This window comes from Staurois parvus, unplaced genomic scaffold (assembly GCF_062004578.1).
Source record: "Staurois parvus isolate SC_StPar_1 unplaced genomic scaffold, SC_StPar_1.0 ptg000452l, whole genome shotgun sequence".
NCBI classification, from domain to species: Eukaryota; Metazoa; Chordata; class Amphibia; order Anura; family Ranidae; genus Staurois; species Staurois parvus.
In genome coordinates, this window is record NW_028318248.1 from 921,917 (window position 1) to 936,165 (window position 14,249).

General features: G+C 42.0%; 1 protein-coding gene across 2 annotated transcripts in view; it reads left to right on the forward strand.

Moving 5' to 3' along the window:
* Nucleotides 1-14,249, forward strand: part of KIAA1549 (KIAA1549 ortholog) — a 137,862-nt gene that overhangs the window by 117,452 nt on the left and 6,161 nt on the right. For both annotated transcript variants that reach the window (XM_089688724.1, XM_089688723.1), the window contains exons 15-18: nt 373-517; nt 874-1,185; nt 4,929-4,981; nt 10,606-10,751. In XM_089688724.1, the coding sequence (XP_089544850.1) occupies nt 373-517; nt 874-1,185; nt 4,929-4,981; nt 10,606-10,751 (656 nt within the window). The remainder of the gene's footprint in view (nt 1-372; nt 518-873; nt 1,186-4,928; nt 4,982-10,605; nt 10,752-14,249) is intronic.

The following is a 14,249-nucleotide window of genomic DNA, read 5'->3' on the forward strand; positions in this document are numbered from 1 at the left end:
TGATCACATGACATCACCATACTGCCATCTCTCAATGTATTGAATCTTGACATGACATCACTAGAATTTCTGCTTTGACTGCACTGACTGGTGGTCACATGACATCATCACAAAGTAAGGATTAGCATCATTGAGCTCAATGATCAGATGACATCCTGTGTCCTTTTCTTACAAGATTTAAGAAGAAACTCATTTATTCAGTTTCTACAAGATGATTTATTTAATTTTTTGTTTGTTAGAAATGCGTTTCCTGTTAAGAGCTCTGAAGACAGCAGATATTAAGTTTATAATTATAAATGTAATTATGTCAGCAATTAAATTGAGATTCACTAAATAATTAATATTAAAACAAGAAAATGTTCCCATTTTCAGCTCTCGAGCTCGACGTTCCCCAAAGCAGCGGCGACGACAGCAGGGCTCCTCCAGCCCCCCAGACGCAGACCGAGATCGTTTAATTGCAACTGATAGTGACGGTACCTACAAGAGGCCCCCAGGAGTCAGTAACTCTGCCTATGTGGTAAGTGCTTTGTCTGATTTTTATTCTCCAATAGAATAGGGGAAGGTGAGAACCCTGTCAGATTTTTATTTCTGGCTATGTTCCTTGTCTGATGAAACGTTGTCACCAGGACAGGAAGTGAGGGTAAATCTCTCTGAGCCCTGATTGGCTGTAAAAACCCAACAGTTTTTGACTTGACCTACACTTAACTGAACCTCACTCCCATCAGCCTAACTCTACAGTGGAGGAGTAAACAGAAGAAATGTGCAAGGTGCAGGTTCACTGTAAATATCAAATAAAGTGTGTAAGATTTGCATCGCATTGTATTAAGATATAGTTCACTATGTGATTCTCATTTGTCTGTTTCTCCCCTGTAGTCTGACCCAGATCTGCCCTCTGACAACCCCACACCTGTGTCTGAGTTGGGTAAATACCCTGGATCTCCTCCACGGGGCGCTCCCCCTGCACAGTATGTGGCCCCTCAGCCTTCCATTGAAGAGGTCCGTCAGACTATGCAATCTCTTCTGGATGATGCCTTCGCACTGGTGGCCCCCAGCAGTCAGGCAGCTGTACAAGCTGGAAACTCCCCTTCGGGGCAGCAGCAGAACAATGGTACTCCTACCCGCAGCGGAAGGGGCTCTACAGCCTGGGGGGCCCAATATCCGTCCCACCAATCGACACATTACAATGTAAGTGAAGGGAGTTCTGATAAAAATGTTATAGTGTACCCTTGGCAAAATCCTCCTTTTTAGTTTTGAATGTAGTAGAGAAGGGTTAGAACCCTTATCAGGTTTTTAATTGCTGTCTGTGATCCCACAGGGGAAGAATCACCCTCTCTATTTGTCCCGGTAACTGTTGCCACAGAGACTAAAATTGATGGGAACTCACGTTACAGTTGTCACCACAAAAGAACGTGAGGGAAAAATCATTCAATGGGGATTCCTGTTCTGTGCATAACTAAGAGGGGATTTCCTGTTGCTTCCTGTTAAGTTTTCTGGACAGGAAATGAGGGATAAACTTTCCTATGGGACACAGCAAAAAAATAAAATAAAAAAAAAATCACACCTGACAAGGGTTCTAATCATTACTCCCTCTATGTAAAATTAAAGGCAATAGTTTGAATGTTTAATTAACCCAACACAACTTTACAGAAAGTATGTAAAGGTTAACTAGCGCTGTATCCCTTCCCCACCCCCCAGTCCTTGCTGTACTTCTCTCCAGGGTTGCTGAGTTGTTAGTACCTCTGCAGCTGGGCCAGAAGTCCATGGATTTGAAATCCCAGCTCTTCTCCATCTTCTCCGTGCAATGCTTCTGGGATGGACCAGAGTGATTCTGATTGGCCAGCGCCATTACAGTGAATCAATTTAATCCATCCTTGAAGTGCTACACGGAGAAAAGGGAGAAGAGAGGGGGTATCAAATCGCTGGACCAGCTGTGGAGGTGCTAACAGCTCAGCAACCCCTGAGCAGGGTCTGTGGGCAAGGAGGGTGTCCAGTGTTGGTTCACCTGTACATTTTTTTTCTGTAAAGATGAACTAACCCTTTCAAAAATACTTTTACTGAAAAAAAACAATTTTTCTATCATTTTACCCATTTTAAAATTACACTAAAATAATGTTTCAAAGCAGGGCAAAATTAATTGCAAATGAAAAAAGCCTTTTTTTTCTTGTTATGAGACACTTAAAAAGGTAACAAACAAAATAAATAACTATATAAATATATAAAAATAGAAATGAAAAAAAAAGAACCCAGAAAAATGATAGTTAATGGGGGTAGAGAGATAGAAGTAAATTAGGGCTAATTGGGATTAACTAAGGGTTAATAATGTTTTAAGTGGGAATACATTTTATTTCAATTTTATTTTATTTGCAAGGTTTCCTTAGGTTAAGGTCACACCTTTTGATCTACATATGAATGATTCAGAAAATACAAGTAATACATTGGTTTATTATATTTACTAAGTGAAACTTGTAGACTATCCGCAAGTGTCATTTTACACAGAAGCGGCTGCCTTTTGACAATTCCTGCTGTATAATACAAATCAAATAGAGACTATCATAGTCAGCTGGTAATGGCATCAGGAGGAAAGATGCTGGATGTAGGAGATGTGTCCTAAAATCTATGTTGAAGTTTTTTAAGGACGTATTTCTTATGTTCAGCATGTTCAAATGGTTAACAAGCCTGCACTAAAGGAACCAGATCCATCATGCTAAATAAGATGAAAACCCACATTGTTGATCAGATCTTCACTGGAACAGAAGAAGAAAAATACAACCTGTGCAACTGCTATAAAGGAAAAGGTTCACAAAAAAGAGGCAATATCACCCTTATAGGGGATATAAAAAGTCTGCACACCCTTGTTAAAATGTCAGGTTTCTGTGATGTAAAAAAAATGAGACAAAGATAAATCATTGCAGAACATTTTCACCTATAAACTGTACAACTCAGGTGAATAACAAACTGAAATCTTTTAGGTGGAGAGAAGTAAAAATAAAAAACTAAAATAATATGGTTGCATAAGTGTGCACACCCTTAAACTAATACTTCTTTGAAGCACCTTTTGATTTGATTCCAGCACTCAGTCTTTTTGGGTATGAGTCTATCAGCATGGCACATCTTGACTTGGCAATATTTGCCCACTCTTCCTTGCAAAAACACTCCAAATCTGTCAGATTGCAAGGGCATCTCCTGTGCACAGTCCTCTTCAGATCACCCCACAGATTTTCAATCGGATTCAGGTCTGGGCTCTGGCTGGGCCATTCCAAAACTTTAATCTTCTTCTGGTGAAGCCATTCCTTTGTTGATTTGGATGTATGCTTTGAGTCGTCATGCTGAAAGTTCTCTTCATGTTCAGCTTTCTAGCAGAAGCCTGAAGGTTTTGTGCCAATATTGACTGGTATTTGGAACTGTTCATAATTCCCTCTACCTTGACTAAGGCCCCAGTTGCAGCTGAAGAAAAAGATCCCCAAAGCATGACGCTGCCACCACCATGCTTCACTGTGGGTATGGTGTTCTTTTGGTGATGTGCAGTGTTGTTTTTGCACCAAACATATCTTTTGGAATTATGGCCAAAAAGTTCAACCTTGGTTTCATCAGACCATAACACATTTTCCCACATGCTTTTGGGAGACTTCAGATGTGTTTTAGCAAAATTTATCTGGGCTTGGATGTTTTTCTTCGTAAGAAGAGGCTTCAGTCTTGCCACTCTACCCCATAGCCCAGACATATGAAGAATACGGGAGATTGTTGTCACATGTACCACACAGCGAGTACTTGCCAGATATTCCTGCAGCTTCTTTAATGTTGCTGTAGGCCTCTTGGCAGCCTCCCAGAGCAGTTTTCTTCTCGTCTTTTCATCCATTTTGGAGGGATGTCTAGTTTTCTCCACTTGATGATGACTGTCTTCACTGTGTTCCATGGTATATATAATGCCTTGGAAATTCTTTTGTACCCTTCTCCTGACTGATACCTTTTAACAATGAGATCCCTCTGATGCTTTGGAAGCTCTCTGCGGACCATGGCTTTTGCTGTAGGATGTGACTAAGAAAATGCCAGGAAAGACCTACTAGAACAGCTGAACTTTATGTGGGATTAATCAGAGGCAGTTTAAATGATGGCAGGTGTGTACTGACTCCTATTTAACATGATTTTGAATATGACTGCTTAATTCTGAACACGGCTACATACCCAGTTATAAGAGGGTGTGCACACCTATGCAACCACATTATTTTAGTTTTTTATATTTACTTTAACCCCCCCCCCAAAAAAAAAAGATTTCAGTTTGTTTTTCAATTGAATTGTACAGTTTATAGGTCACATTAAAGGTGGAAAAAGATCTGCAATTAGTTATCATTTTTTTACATCACAGAAGCCTAACATTTTAACAGGGGTGTGTAGACTTTTTATATCCACTGTATATTATACTGAGTACTGAGCAATTGCAGGTATTCAGGTGGAGCTCTATTACTTCCTGCTGCTAATACCTTTTCCTTACGGCCAGTGATGATGACATTGTGCAGAATCTCAGGGTCAGGTGATAGAAACTTCCTAGATCTATTGCCATAGCAGAGTATTTCTTTGTAGAAGAAACCAAAATCACACAGCAAAAGAAAATGATGCCGAAATGACACCAGTATTTGTAAGCTGAAAAGTTCTGATTCTTGATATTCTACAAACAGGAACTTCTCTTTGGAGACCTTAAATTGTCTGAATGTAAACATAAACTGTATGTAAACTCTTAACAATTAGACTTTTTTTTTATTTGTTCCCTTTTGGTTTGTTAAATACACAATTGAAAGTGTTTTGCTATATCTTTATCTGATGATCCTGCCACAAATCTTGTGAGCTGATAACTTCCTGCCTTTAGGACAAGAATTGTGCTGCTGGCATGATTATCTGATGAGTTCAAATCACATATCTTTTTATCTTTTCAGAGATTTGTGGATTATGGTGTGACACAGCCGTCGGCTCCCAGCTTGCTAACAAGGTAAAGTGCCTGCTGGATGTGATTTATTATTGGGACAGCAGATAAAGGGATATGATGTATTTCTGTTGGGAAAGCACCGGTATTGATATCGGTATTGATATCGGTGCCGATACCGAGTATTTTCAGGAGTACTCGTACTCCTTGTACGTGCTTCCGATACCTGAAACCGATACTTTGCGGTGCAGTTTGGGTGCATCCACAATGAATGGGCACAATTCGCACTGCAAAGAATTGCATTCGATTTGAATAGGAATGGAGTGCAATTCTTTCCCCGTATCGCATGTAGGTTCCCACACTGCTCCTGTATGAACTCAGGCTGCAATCACTATGACACACAGGAGCAGTGGGGAAACAACATGCGAATTAGACAGGAATCACACCATATTCCTGTTCAAATCACATGCCATTCTTTGCAGTGCGATTTGCGCTCATTCATTTTGTATCGGAAAGTATCAAAATTATTGGTACTCGCCGATTTAAAAATAGTATCTGTGCGTCCCTAATTTCCATATTTGGGAGATACACCATATGCACATATGCAGGTAAATACTGATGTATGAGAGCGTTTACTTCAACGTTTACTTAAGTGAAAGTGCATACAGCATGGCTGCAGCTCCCTCGATGCTGGAGAGTGCTGGATGCTTACACCAGAGCTCCCTTACACCTGCAAAGGTCCATACATGTACCTATAATGTGTTTTCTTAATGCAACTTCAACCTGTTATTAGGCTCTTCAGTCCCTGTTCAGCAGAGCTTAGACTGGGATAGGGGGAAGCAGCACAAGGAGGAATCGGTCAGCTGTGCAGCTTTGCAAGGTGCATACTGATGAGCAGAGAGAGCAAAGTGACCGAAAAAGAAGCTTATAAGTCTGCTGCTCCTCCTTTCACTGTGTAGTCACACACTGGGAGGGACAAGACCTGTAAGTGTTACTGAACCACAGCAGGAAGAAAAGAAATCTGGTCTTCTGCCCTGGCAGACAGGGCTGTGCTATGTGATAGAGCTGTGTATATCTCTGGATTTGATGGACAAAAATGCAAATGCTTCGGCAGCTAAACCACTCCCATATCTGCAATTTGTCTGTGATACTATGGATGTTTATAGCCAGTCATTGAAAAGATACAATTAAAGTGGAGTTCCACTCACGCTGTCAAAATATAAAAGTCAGCATCTACAAAAACTGTAGCTGCTAACTTAAAAAAACAGCCACTTACCTGTCCCTCGGTCCTGTTGTGTGTCCTCCGCAGCCCGTTTCACCGGCCGTCCTGTATTCCAGGAGGCCGGCATCTTCAGTGAGGGCACCCAGCTGTGATAGCTTGCAGCTTCACAGCCGGGTACCCACTGTACATGCGCGAGTAGCGCTGCGCTTCATGAATGGTCCTGTAGTCTTCTGGGATCTGTCACGTGTCCCAAAAGACTACAGGGAGGGAGGACACCTTCCGCTTCCGATCGCCTAGGCGATCAGACCGGACGTGGGAGCGGGTATCTGTCAAATTCGGGTACCTGCTCCGCTTTAAGGAAGATGTTTATAATCAATAAATCTGTAGTGTGTTTTTAGTTAGATTCCAATATGTGGAGTCCCTCTATTGACGTTCCTTTCTTTACCCAAAATGTACCTGGATCTGGCACAGGAACACTGGTTGGAAATTTCCTCCAGATTCCGTTAATCATGAGATCAGTGAGCCGGTACAACAGTCACGGCACATTGACTTTGCAGCCGTGCTTTATGGCTGATGTGCAGAGAGATTGATCTGTGGACTCTGGCGTCTCTCATGGCGAGGCCCCTGCCTCTTGCTCCGGGGAATATTTCACCTCTGATACTGTGAGGTGTGATACTCTGAGTGTTTTATAGGCTGTTCCCAGATTTATATGTGTTCCACAGTACAGTGCAGCTACGATGCCCCCAGAGCACCTGGGTTATACTACAGCAAAACTCCTATAAAAGACCACCAAACCCAAATGGCGTTCCATCTTTTATGGAAGAGACAGAGAGGGCTTGTTCACACCACACATTATTGTTTGCAGAACTCTGATTCCCTGCTATGCTGTGCGAATAGATGCTGCCGTGAGAGGCAATGCATTGTTAAACTCATTGCAATGCTTTCTTTATTTCCTTCTTAATTAGAAAAAAAATTGTATTATAATAGATGCATTGAGTTAACCACTTCATGTCCGAACACTTTTACCCCCTTCTTGTCCAGGCCAGTTTTCATCTTTCAGTGCTATCTCACTTTGAATAACAATTGTGCAGTCATGCAACACTGTACCCATATGAATTTTTTGCATTTTTTGAGACAGATAAAATTTATTTTGGTGGTATTTATTCACCACTGGGATTTTTATTTTTTTTGCTATATAAATGAAAAAGTCCAAAAATGTTGAAAAAAAGTGTTTTTCTTATAAAATTTTGCAAATCTTTCTTCATAAATCTTGGCCAAAATTTATTCAGTTATCTTTTTATAAAAAAAAAATAACTCAAATTAGTTTATAACCAAAATTATAATTTTTCAAAAACTTATTTTTCCATTTTTATTTTTTTATAACATACTGTCACCCTAGCAGTACAGTGTCACCATAGTGACACTGTACTACTTATGGGGGGTGATGAAGATTTATTTTTTTTTACACTGATTGCTTTTACACCCATAAAGGCTGTAAAATCAATAATTTCTCCTTCTCTGTGGCTGCATTCTTGCAGCCATTGAGGAATACTGTGAGAGCTGTGATTGGTTACAGCTTGTCACATGGTACAAGGCTGTTGTGAATAGCCTTGTACCCTGTGATCTCTGTGATCATTCACAGATTTCACATGTAGTAAGCAATGATGTCAGAAGTGACATCTTGCTTACACCTATTCATGTGATCACTGATTGGCTGATCACTGATTGGCTAATCAGTGATCACATGATCGGGACCACACACAGAGGTCCCGTACAGCGATCGGTGTTCCGGACACAGCGGGCACCGGATCGCGGTGCCTCGCGCTCCCAGAGAGCACGCACAGTCCAAAATGGCAGGCGCCATTTATGAACGGCAACTTGCCCCTGCACTGCCACCATTCGGCCATTTATATACAGCAGCCGGACGGGAAGTGGTGAAAGCAGAGCTCTACACAAAAGTGAAAGTTCCACTTTAGATACACAGAATATAACTGGATACTAACATTTATAGGTAAAGGTGATTCAGGAAATATTCAACTGCCTCTCGGGGGATCAGGAAGGATTTTTTTCCCCTGCAGGAGCAAATTGGATCATGCTTTGCTGAGTTTTTTGCCTTCCTCTGGATTAAATGTGGGTATAGGATTATAATTTTTTTTTTTTTAATGGTTGAACTGGATGGACTTTTGTTTCTTTTCAGCCAAACTAACTATGTAACTTTAAGGCCTCATCCCCCGCTCCCTGTTAAAGATTGGCACCTTTGGGGAGTGGGTACATGATTTTGACAGGTACCTGCTCCCACTTCCGCTGTGATCACTTAAGCAATCGGAAGCGGAAGTTCTTCTCCCCTCCACATTCATGTAGGACAATTGACAGGTCCCAGAGGACTGTGGGACCATTCACAATGTGCAGCACTGCTCTTGTATGCACAGTGGGCACCTGGCTGTGAAGCCACAAGCTGTCACAGCCACGTGCCCACACTTAAGATGCTGGCACTGGGGACACAGGGCGACCGGTGAACCCAGCTTCGGCAAGGACACCGCTGGATCCTACAGTTTTTGTAGCTGCTGACTTAATTTTTTCACCAGAGGCTGGAGCTCTGGCTTAACACGTTTTGTCATACGATTTTTGTGCATGGTGTAAAAATGCAGACATGCTGCAATTATCTTCCCATTTTTTGCATTGAGCCTGTGTTGATGAATGCAGATCAATGCACCTGGTATGAATGAACCCCAATAACCAAAAATATATTTGGAAAGCAGCATAAGCTCATTGGAACTGAATTATTTATTTGATAATAAGGATGCAATCCCAAGGGGGGACTTTTTCCTGCAAATAGTGTTTTTCTTGTCAGTAATCACATGAAAGAACAACGCAGGCAATGTCCGCTCATCATGAAATGTATGATAAACGTTAAGGTGCCATGTTTTCAGGAGGTGGTCCCTTGTACATGATTCCAAGTGACTACTCTCACAGTTGTCGGTTGGCAAGATTGGGAAACTTGTCTCCATTTCTATCTGCCCTTCCTTCTCCCCCTTTCCACATTTGCCTTTCTTCGGTTTCCCTCCCCTGTTTCTAGCCCTTGGGAAAGCTAGAATTGTGCTCACTTGTCTTCATAGGTCTGTCAGCGCATAAAGCATCAAGTAAAACCAATTGGTCAGTTGCTACTGCCAGCAGGGAGTACTGTAGCTCTACTAAAGGCAGAAGAGTTGCAAAAATTTCCCTAAATTTAAAGCTGAAACTAAATTTTAAATATTTCCTTAATAGCCGCAAAGAATATAAATTAATTCTGTGTGCACCAAGTGCCTTGCAAACCCAGATATTACCTTTTAAAGTAGCAGTAACATCATCACTTTGTTGTACATATTTTGTGCAGAGAGTTTAGCTGTGGTAGGGACCTAACAGGCTCCACCCACTTACAGGCTGCCTACAGAAAATTCCAGGAAGGGGCAGAGACAAGACCAGTCACCCTGCACAAGGAGAGAGAGCAGCAGTGACTGGTCTGTATTACTGGAAGCTCCCATACAGGGTTCAAGTTTCACACTGGATTACTGCACAGATCTAGAAGTAATACACAAAGCACACCAAGATTCAAGGAACAATACACAGGACTCTTGTATTTAGACAATATTTGCTTATCTTGGAGTCCACCTTCATTTTTTGGGGTAATATAGGCAGATTCAGCAGGATGCTCATAGTGTTTCCCTTGGAACTGGTAAACTTCCTTGGACTACTGATAATAGGTTTTTGTGCTGTGCGGTCTCCTTTACATACTCCACTGTATGTGATCAGAGAGAAGGCAGGGCTCAGAACCAGTGAATTCAATCTCTATATTTTCATAGGGTCACATTCCCTTGTTACCTTTATGTACATATAGGGATTTTACAGATGGGACAATTAAGAACAGATAACTGTTATTTCTGTAACACATCTTGATCTTAGGGAGCCCATAGATGGATCAGCTTTTTTTTTGTTCAACCAGTAGGTTGAACAGAAAAAACCAAATTGAATCGATTTCTCCATCTACAAATTCCCCAAATCCTCCCTGCTGAGCTATTGTATTCTGACAGGGGGGCTAAAGCCTGCAGCACTGATCAAGGAGGGAAAATCCGAGAAGGCAGAAGTCGATCAGTAGATCAATGTCTGCACAAGCACCTTGACCATACAAAGGTGGTACCTGCTGAACCAGCCAATTTTAGATCTATGTATCACAAGCTTTATAAGTGGCAGGTTGCAGTATTATATTACTACAGGACAGGAAGTCACAGTATTTCACCTTTAATTTAAATATAAACAGTTCTGATAAAATTCTGAAGCTTTTGTCACAATCATTTATTAATATACATTAATAAACAGCTTACTATTTATATTTAGTGATCCTTTAAGTTGTGCCTTGTGTTTGTTGGTGGGGCTGGGTCAATCAGGTCCAGGCTCATCTGCCTTTTCACCGTCTCTTTTCCACCCATTTTAGGAGTCCTGGGTTCGGTTCTGGGTTCCTGCCCCCATCAGAGACGACTCCCGCAGAGCCACAGCAGACAGAGGTGCAGTATCCTGCCAGGATGTACCCTGAGGACATACCATCTGTGGCCAGACCCCGCCCCCTCGGCAGCACCTCAGGTAATTAATAATCATGATGTGGGTAGTGGTGAAATGTTACATTATGTTTATATTTTTTATACATAATATATATATATCCGTATCCGCCACCCCCCTCTGCCAATCCCTCCACTGGCTTCCGATTGCCCAACGCATAAAATTCAAAATGCTAACACAGACATACAAAGCTGTTCATAACACTGCTCCAAACTACATCACTGACCTGATATCCATCTACCACCCAAAATGCACTATCCGCTCCTCACAAGACCTCCTATTCTCTAGTTCCCTGGTCTCCTCCTCCCATGCCCGCCTCCAGGACTTCTCCAGGGCTTCCCCTATCCTTTGGAACTCACTACCCCAATCCATCAGACTGTCACCTACCCTCCTCACCTTTAGGCACACCCTGAAAACCCATCTCTTCAGAGAAGCCTACCCTGCCCTCACCTAACTGCTGATCTCCTCTGCTCCCCCCCACCACTCCATCCCCCACAGCTATTTCCTCCTGTACCACTCTCCCCTCCCTCCTAGATTGTAAGCTCCAAGGAGCAGGGCCCTTGAACCCCTCGTGTATTTTATTGTATTGTTTTACTGTACTATCTCATGTATTGTCTCCCATTGTAATGTACAGCGCTGAGCAAACTGTTGGCGCTATATAAATACTGTGTAATAATAATAATAATAATAATATATATTTATTATTATTATTCAGTATTTATATAGTGCTCAGCGCGTGTGTCTGTGAATATTCTGGGGATCAACTCCCATGTTCCATTATTAGATTTTACTTTTTAGTGCAGGTAGTGTGAGGATCTGGTATGGGATGAGGTAAGTATGTTGCAAAAGGGGTTCATTTAGGGTCCATTTACACTATTGCGTTGGGCTAACACGTGGCAATGCACATTACATGCACTGGTGGGATGTGGTGCCATTCATTCTGAATAGCATCTTGCAGACAAACAAGTGTTGTGGTGCAAAAGTCTGCCAGCCATGCTGTGCGTAGTTTTTGATCAGTTGTGATGCAATGGGGAGCCCATTCAAAGTAACAAGCTGTCCTAATGCAATGTTTACTGCACTGCAGCTGAGCATCAGGCTGGTGTCTTAAGGAATGCTGTAGGGGTGAGGTAGGGTTAGTATTAGGGTTTGCATGATCATATATATATATATATATATATATATACAGTTGCAAGAAAAAGTATGTGAACCCCTTGGGATTACGTGGAGTTTTGCATGAATTGGGCATAAAATGTGCTCTGAACGTCATCTAAGTCACAACAATAGAAGAACACAGTCTGCTGAACATAATACTACACAAACATTAGATGTTGCCATGGTTTAATTGCACATAACATGTAAACATTCACAGTGCAGGGAGGAAAAAGTATGTGAACCTTTGGACTTAATAACTGGTTGACCCTCCTTTGGCAGCAATAACCTCAACCAAACATTTCCTGTAGTTGCAGACCAGACCTGCACAACGATCTGGAGTCATTTTGGACCACTCCTCTTCACAAAACTGTTTCAGTGTAGCCATATTCTTGGGATGTCTGGTGTGAATCGCTCTCTTAAGGTCATGCCACAGCATTTCAATCGGGTTGAGGTCAGGACTCTGACTGTGCCACTCCAGAAGGCGTATTCTGTGCTGTTGCAGCCATTGTTTTGTTGAATGACTTGTATGCTTTGGGTCATTGTCCTGTTGCATCACCCATCCTCTGCGGAGCTTCAGTTGGCGGACAGATGGTCGTACGTTTTCCTGCAAAATGTCTTGATAAACTCTGGAATTCATTTTCCCATCAATGACAACAATCTGTCCAGGCCCTGAGGCAGCAAAGCAGCCCCAAACCATGATGCTCCCTCCGCCATGTTTCACAGTGGGGATGAGGTTTTGATGTTGGTGTGCTGTGCCTTTTTTTCTCCACACATAGTGTTGTGTGTTCTTCCCAAACAACTCAATCTTGGTTTCATCTGTCCACAGTATATTTGCCAGTAGTGCTGTGGACCATCCAGGTGCTCTTTTGCAAACTTCAAACGTGCTGCAATATTCTTTTTGGACAGCAATGGCTTCCTCCGTGGTGTCCTCCCATGTACTCCATTCTTGTTTAATGTTTTCCTTATTGTAGATGTGTCAACAAAAATGTTAGCATGTGCCAGAGATTTCTGTAGGTCTTTAGCTGACACTCTGGGATTCTTATCTCATGCAGCATTCTGCGCTGTGCTCTTGCAGTCATTTTTACAGGACGACCACGCCTAGGGAGAGTAGCAACAGTGCTAAACTTTCTCCATTTGTAGACAGTCTGTCTTACCGTGGACACATGAACATCAAGGCTTTTGGAGATACTTTTGTAACCCTTTCCAGCTTCATGCAAGTCAACAATTCTTGATCGTAGGTCTTCTGAGAGCTCTTTTCTGCGAGGCATGGTTCACATCAGACAATGCTTCTTGAAACCAGTAAACCCAAAACAGGTGTGTGTTTTTTAAGGGCAGGACAGCTGTCAGCAACACATCCAATATCATCACACTGATTGGAGTCAAGGTTGGCTCACTCCTGGCTCCAATTAGCTCTGGGAGAAGTCATTAAGCTAGGGCCTCACATACTTTTTCCTCCCTGCACTGTGAATGTTTACATGTTATGTGCAATTAAACCATGGCATCATCTAATGTTTGTGTAGTATTATGTTCAGCAGACTGTGTTCTTCTATTGTTGTGACTTAGATGACGTTCAGAGCACATTTTATGCCCAATTCATGCAAAACTCCACGTAATCCCAAGGGGTTCACATACTTTTTCTTGCAACTGTATATATATATATATATATATATATATATATATATATATATATATATATATATATATATAAATATATATATATATATATATATATATATATATATATATAAATAATCTAGTTTCTGACCTCTGAATGGACACAAGTTATTTTTTTATCTGTTTTAAAGCTGCTTTTCATTGTCTCACCTGTAGGCCCTGTGCAGCCCATCCCAAGCCTGCTTGAAAAACTCCTATGTAGGCAACCCCTCTATGCAGCCTAGATGGCAGGATGTACTGGGTGTACATCCTGACCCTCAGCTTTGCAGGAATGAGCACACTGGTTCATTTTGGTGCACCCTTGCATGCACAATGCATCTTTCTCCTCTATTACACATCACTGAACTCCGCTGTGACAGGGAAAAAGAAATGCCACTGCGCATGCACGAGTTTTGAGTGAGCCAGAGTAGCCGTTCCTGCAAAGATGAGGGGTGCACGCCCAATGTCCAGCGCCTCCTGCCATCTAGGCAGGGCAGAGTCGGGGGGGGGGGTCACCTACCTAGGATTTTTTTAGCAGTGTTTTTATTCTACTGGGGACACCAGAATGCTTGTGCACACATGAGGCCAGGAGGCAGTAGAAATAGGTGGTTGAGCCTTAGCTATCTGCATGAGTCACTTCTGACATGTTATGCCAACACCACAGACGTCTGGGGGACAGCTTCCAAAACACAGAAGGTGATTGATAGTCTCAGCTGT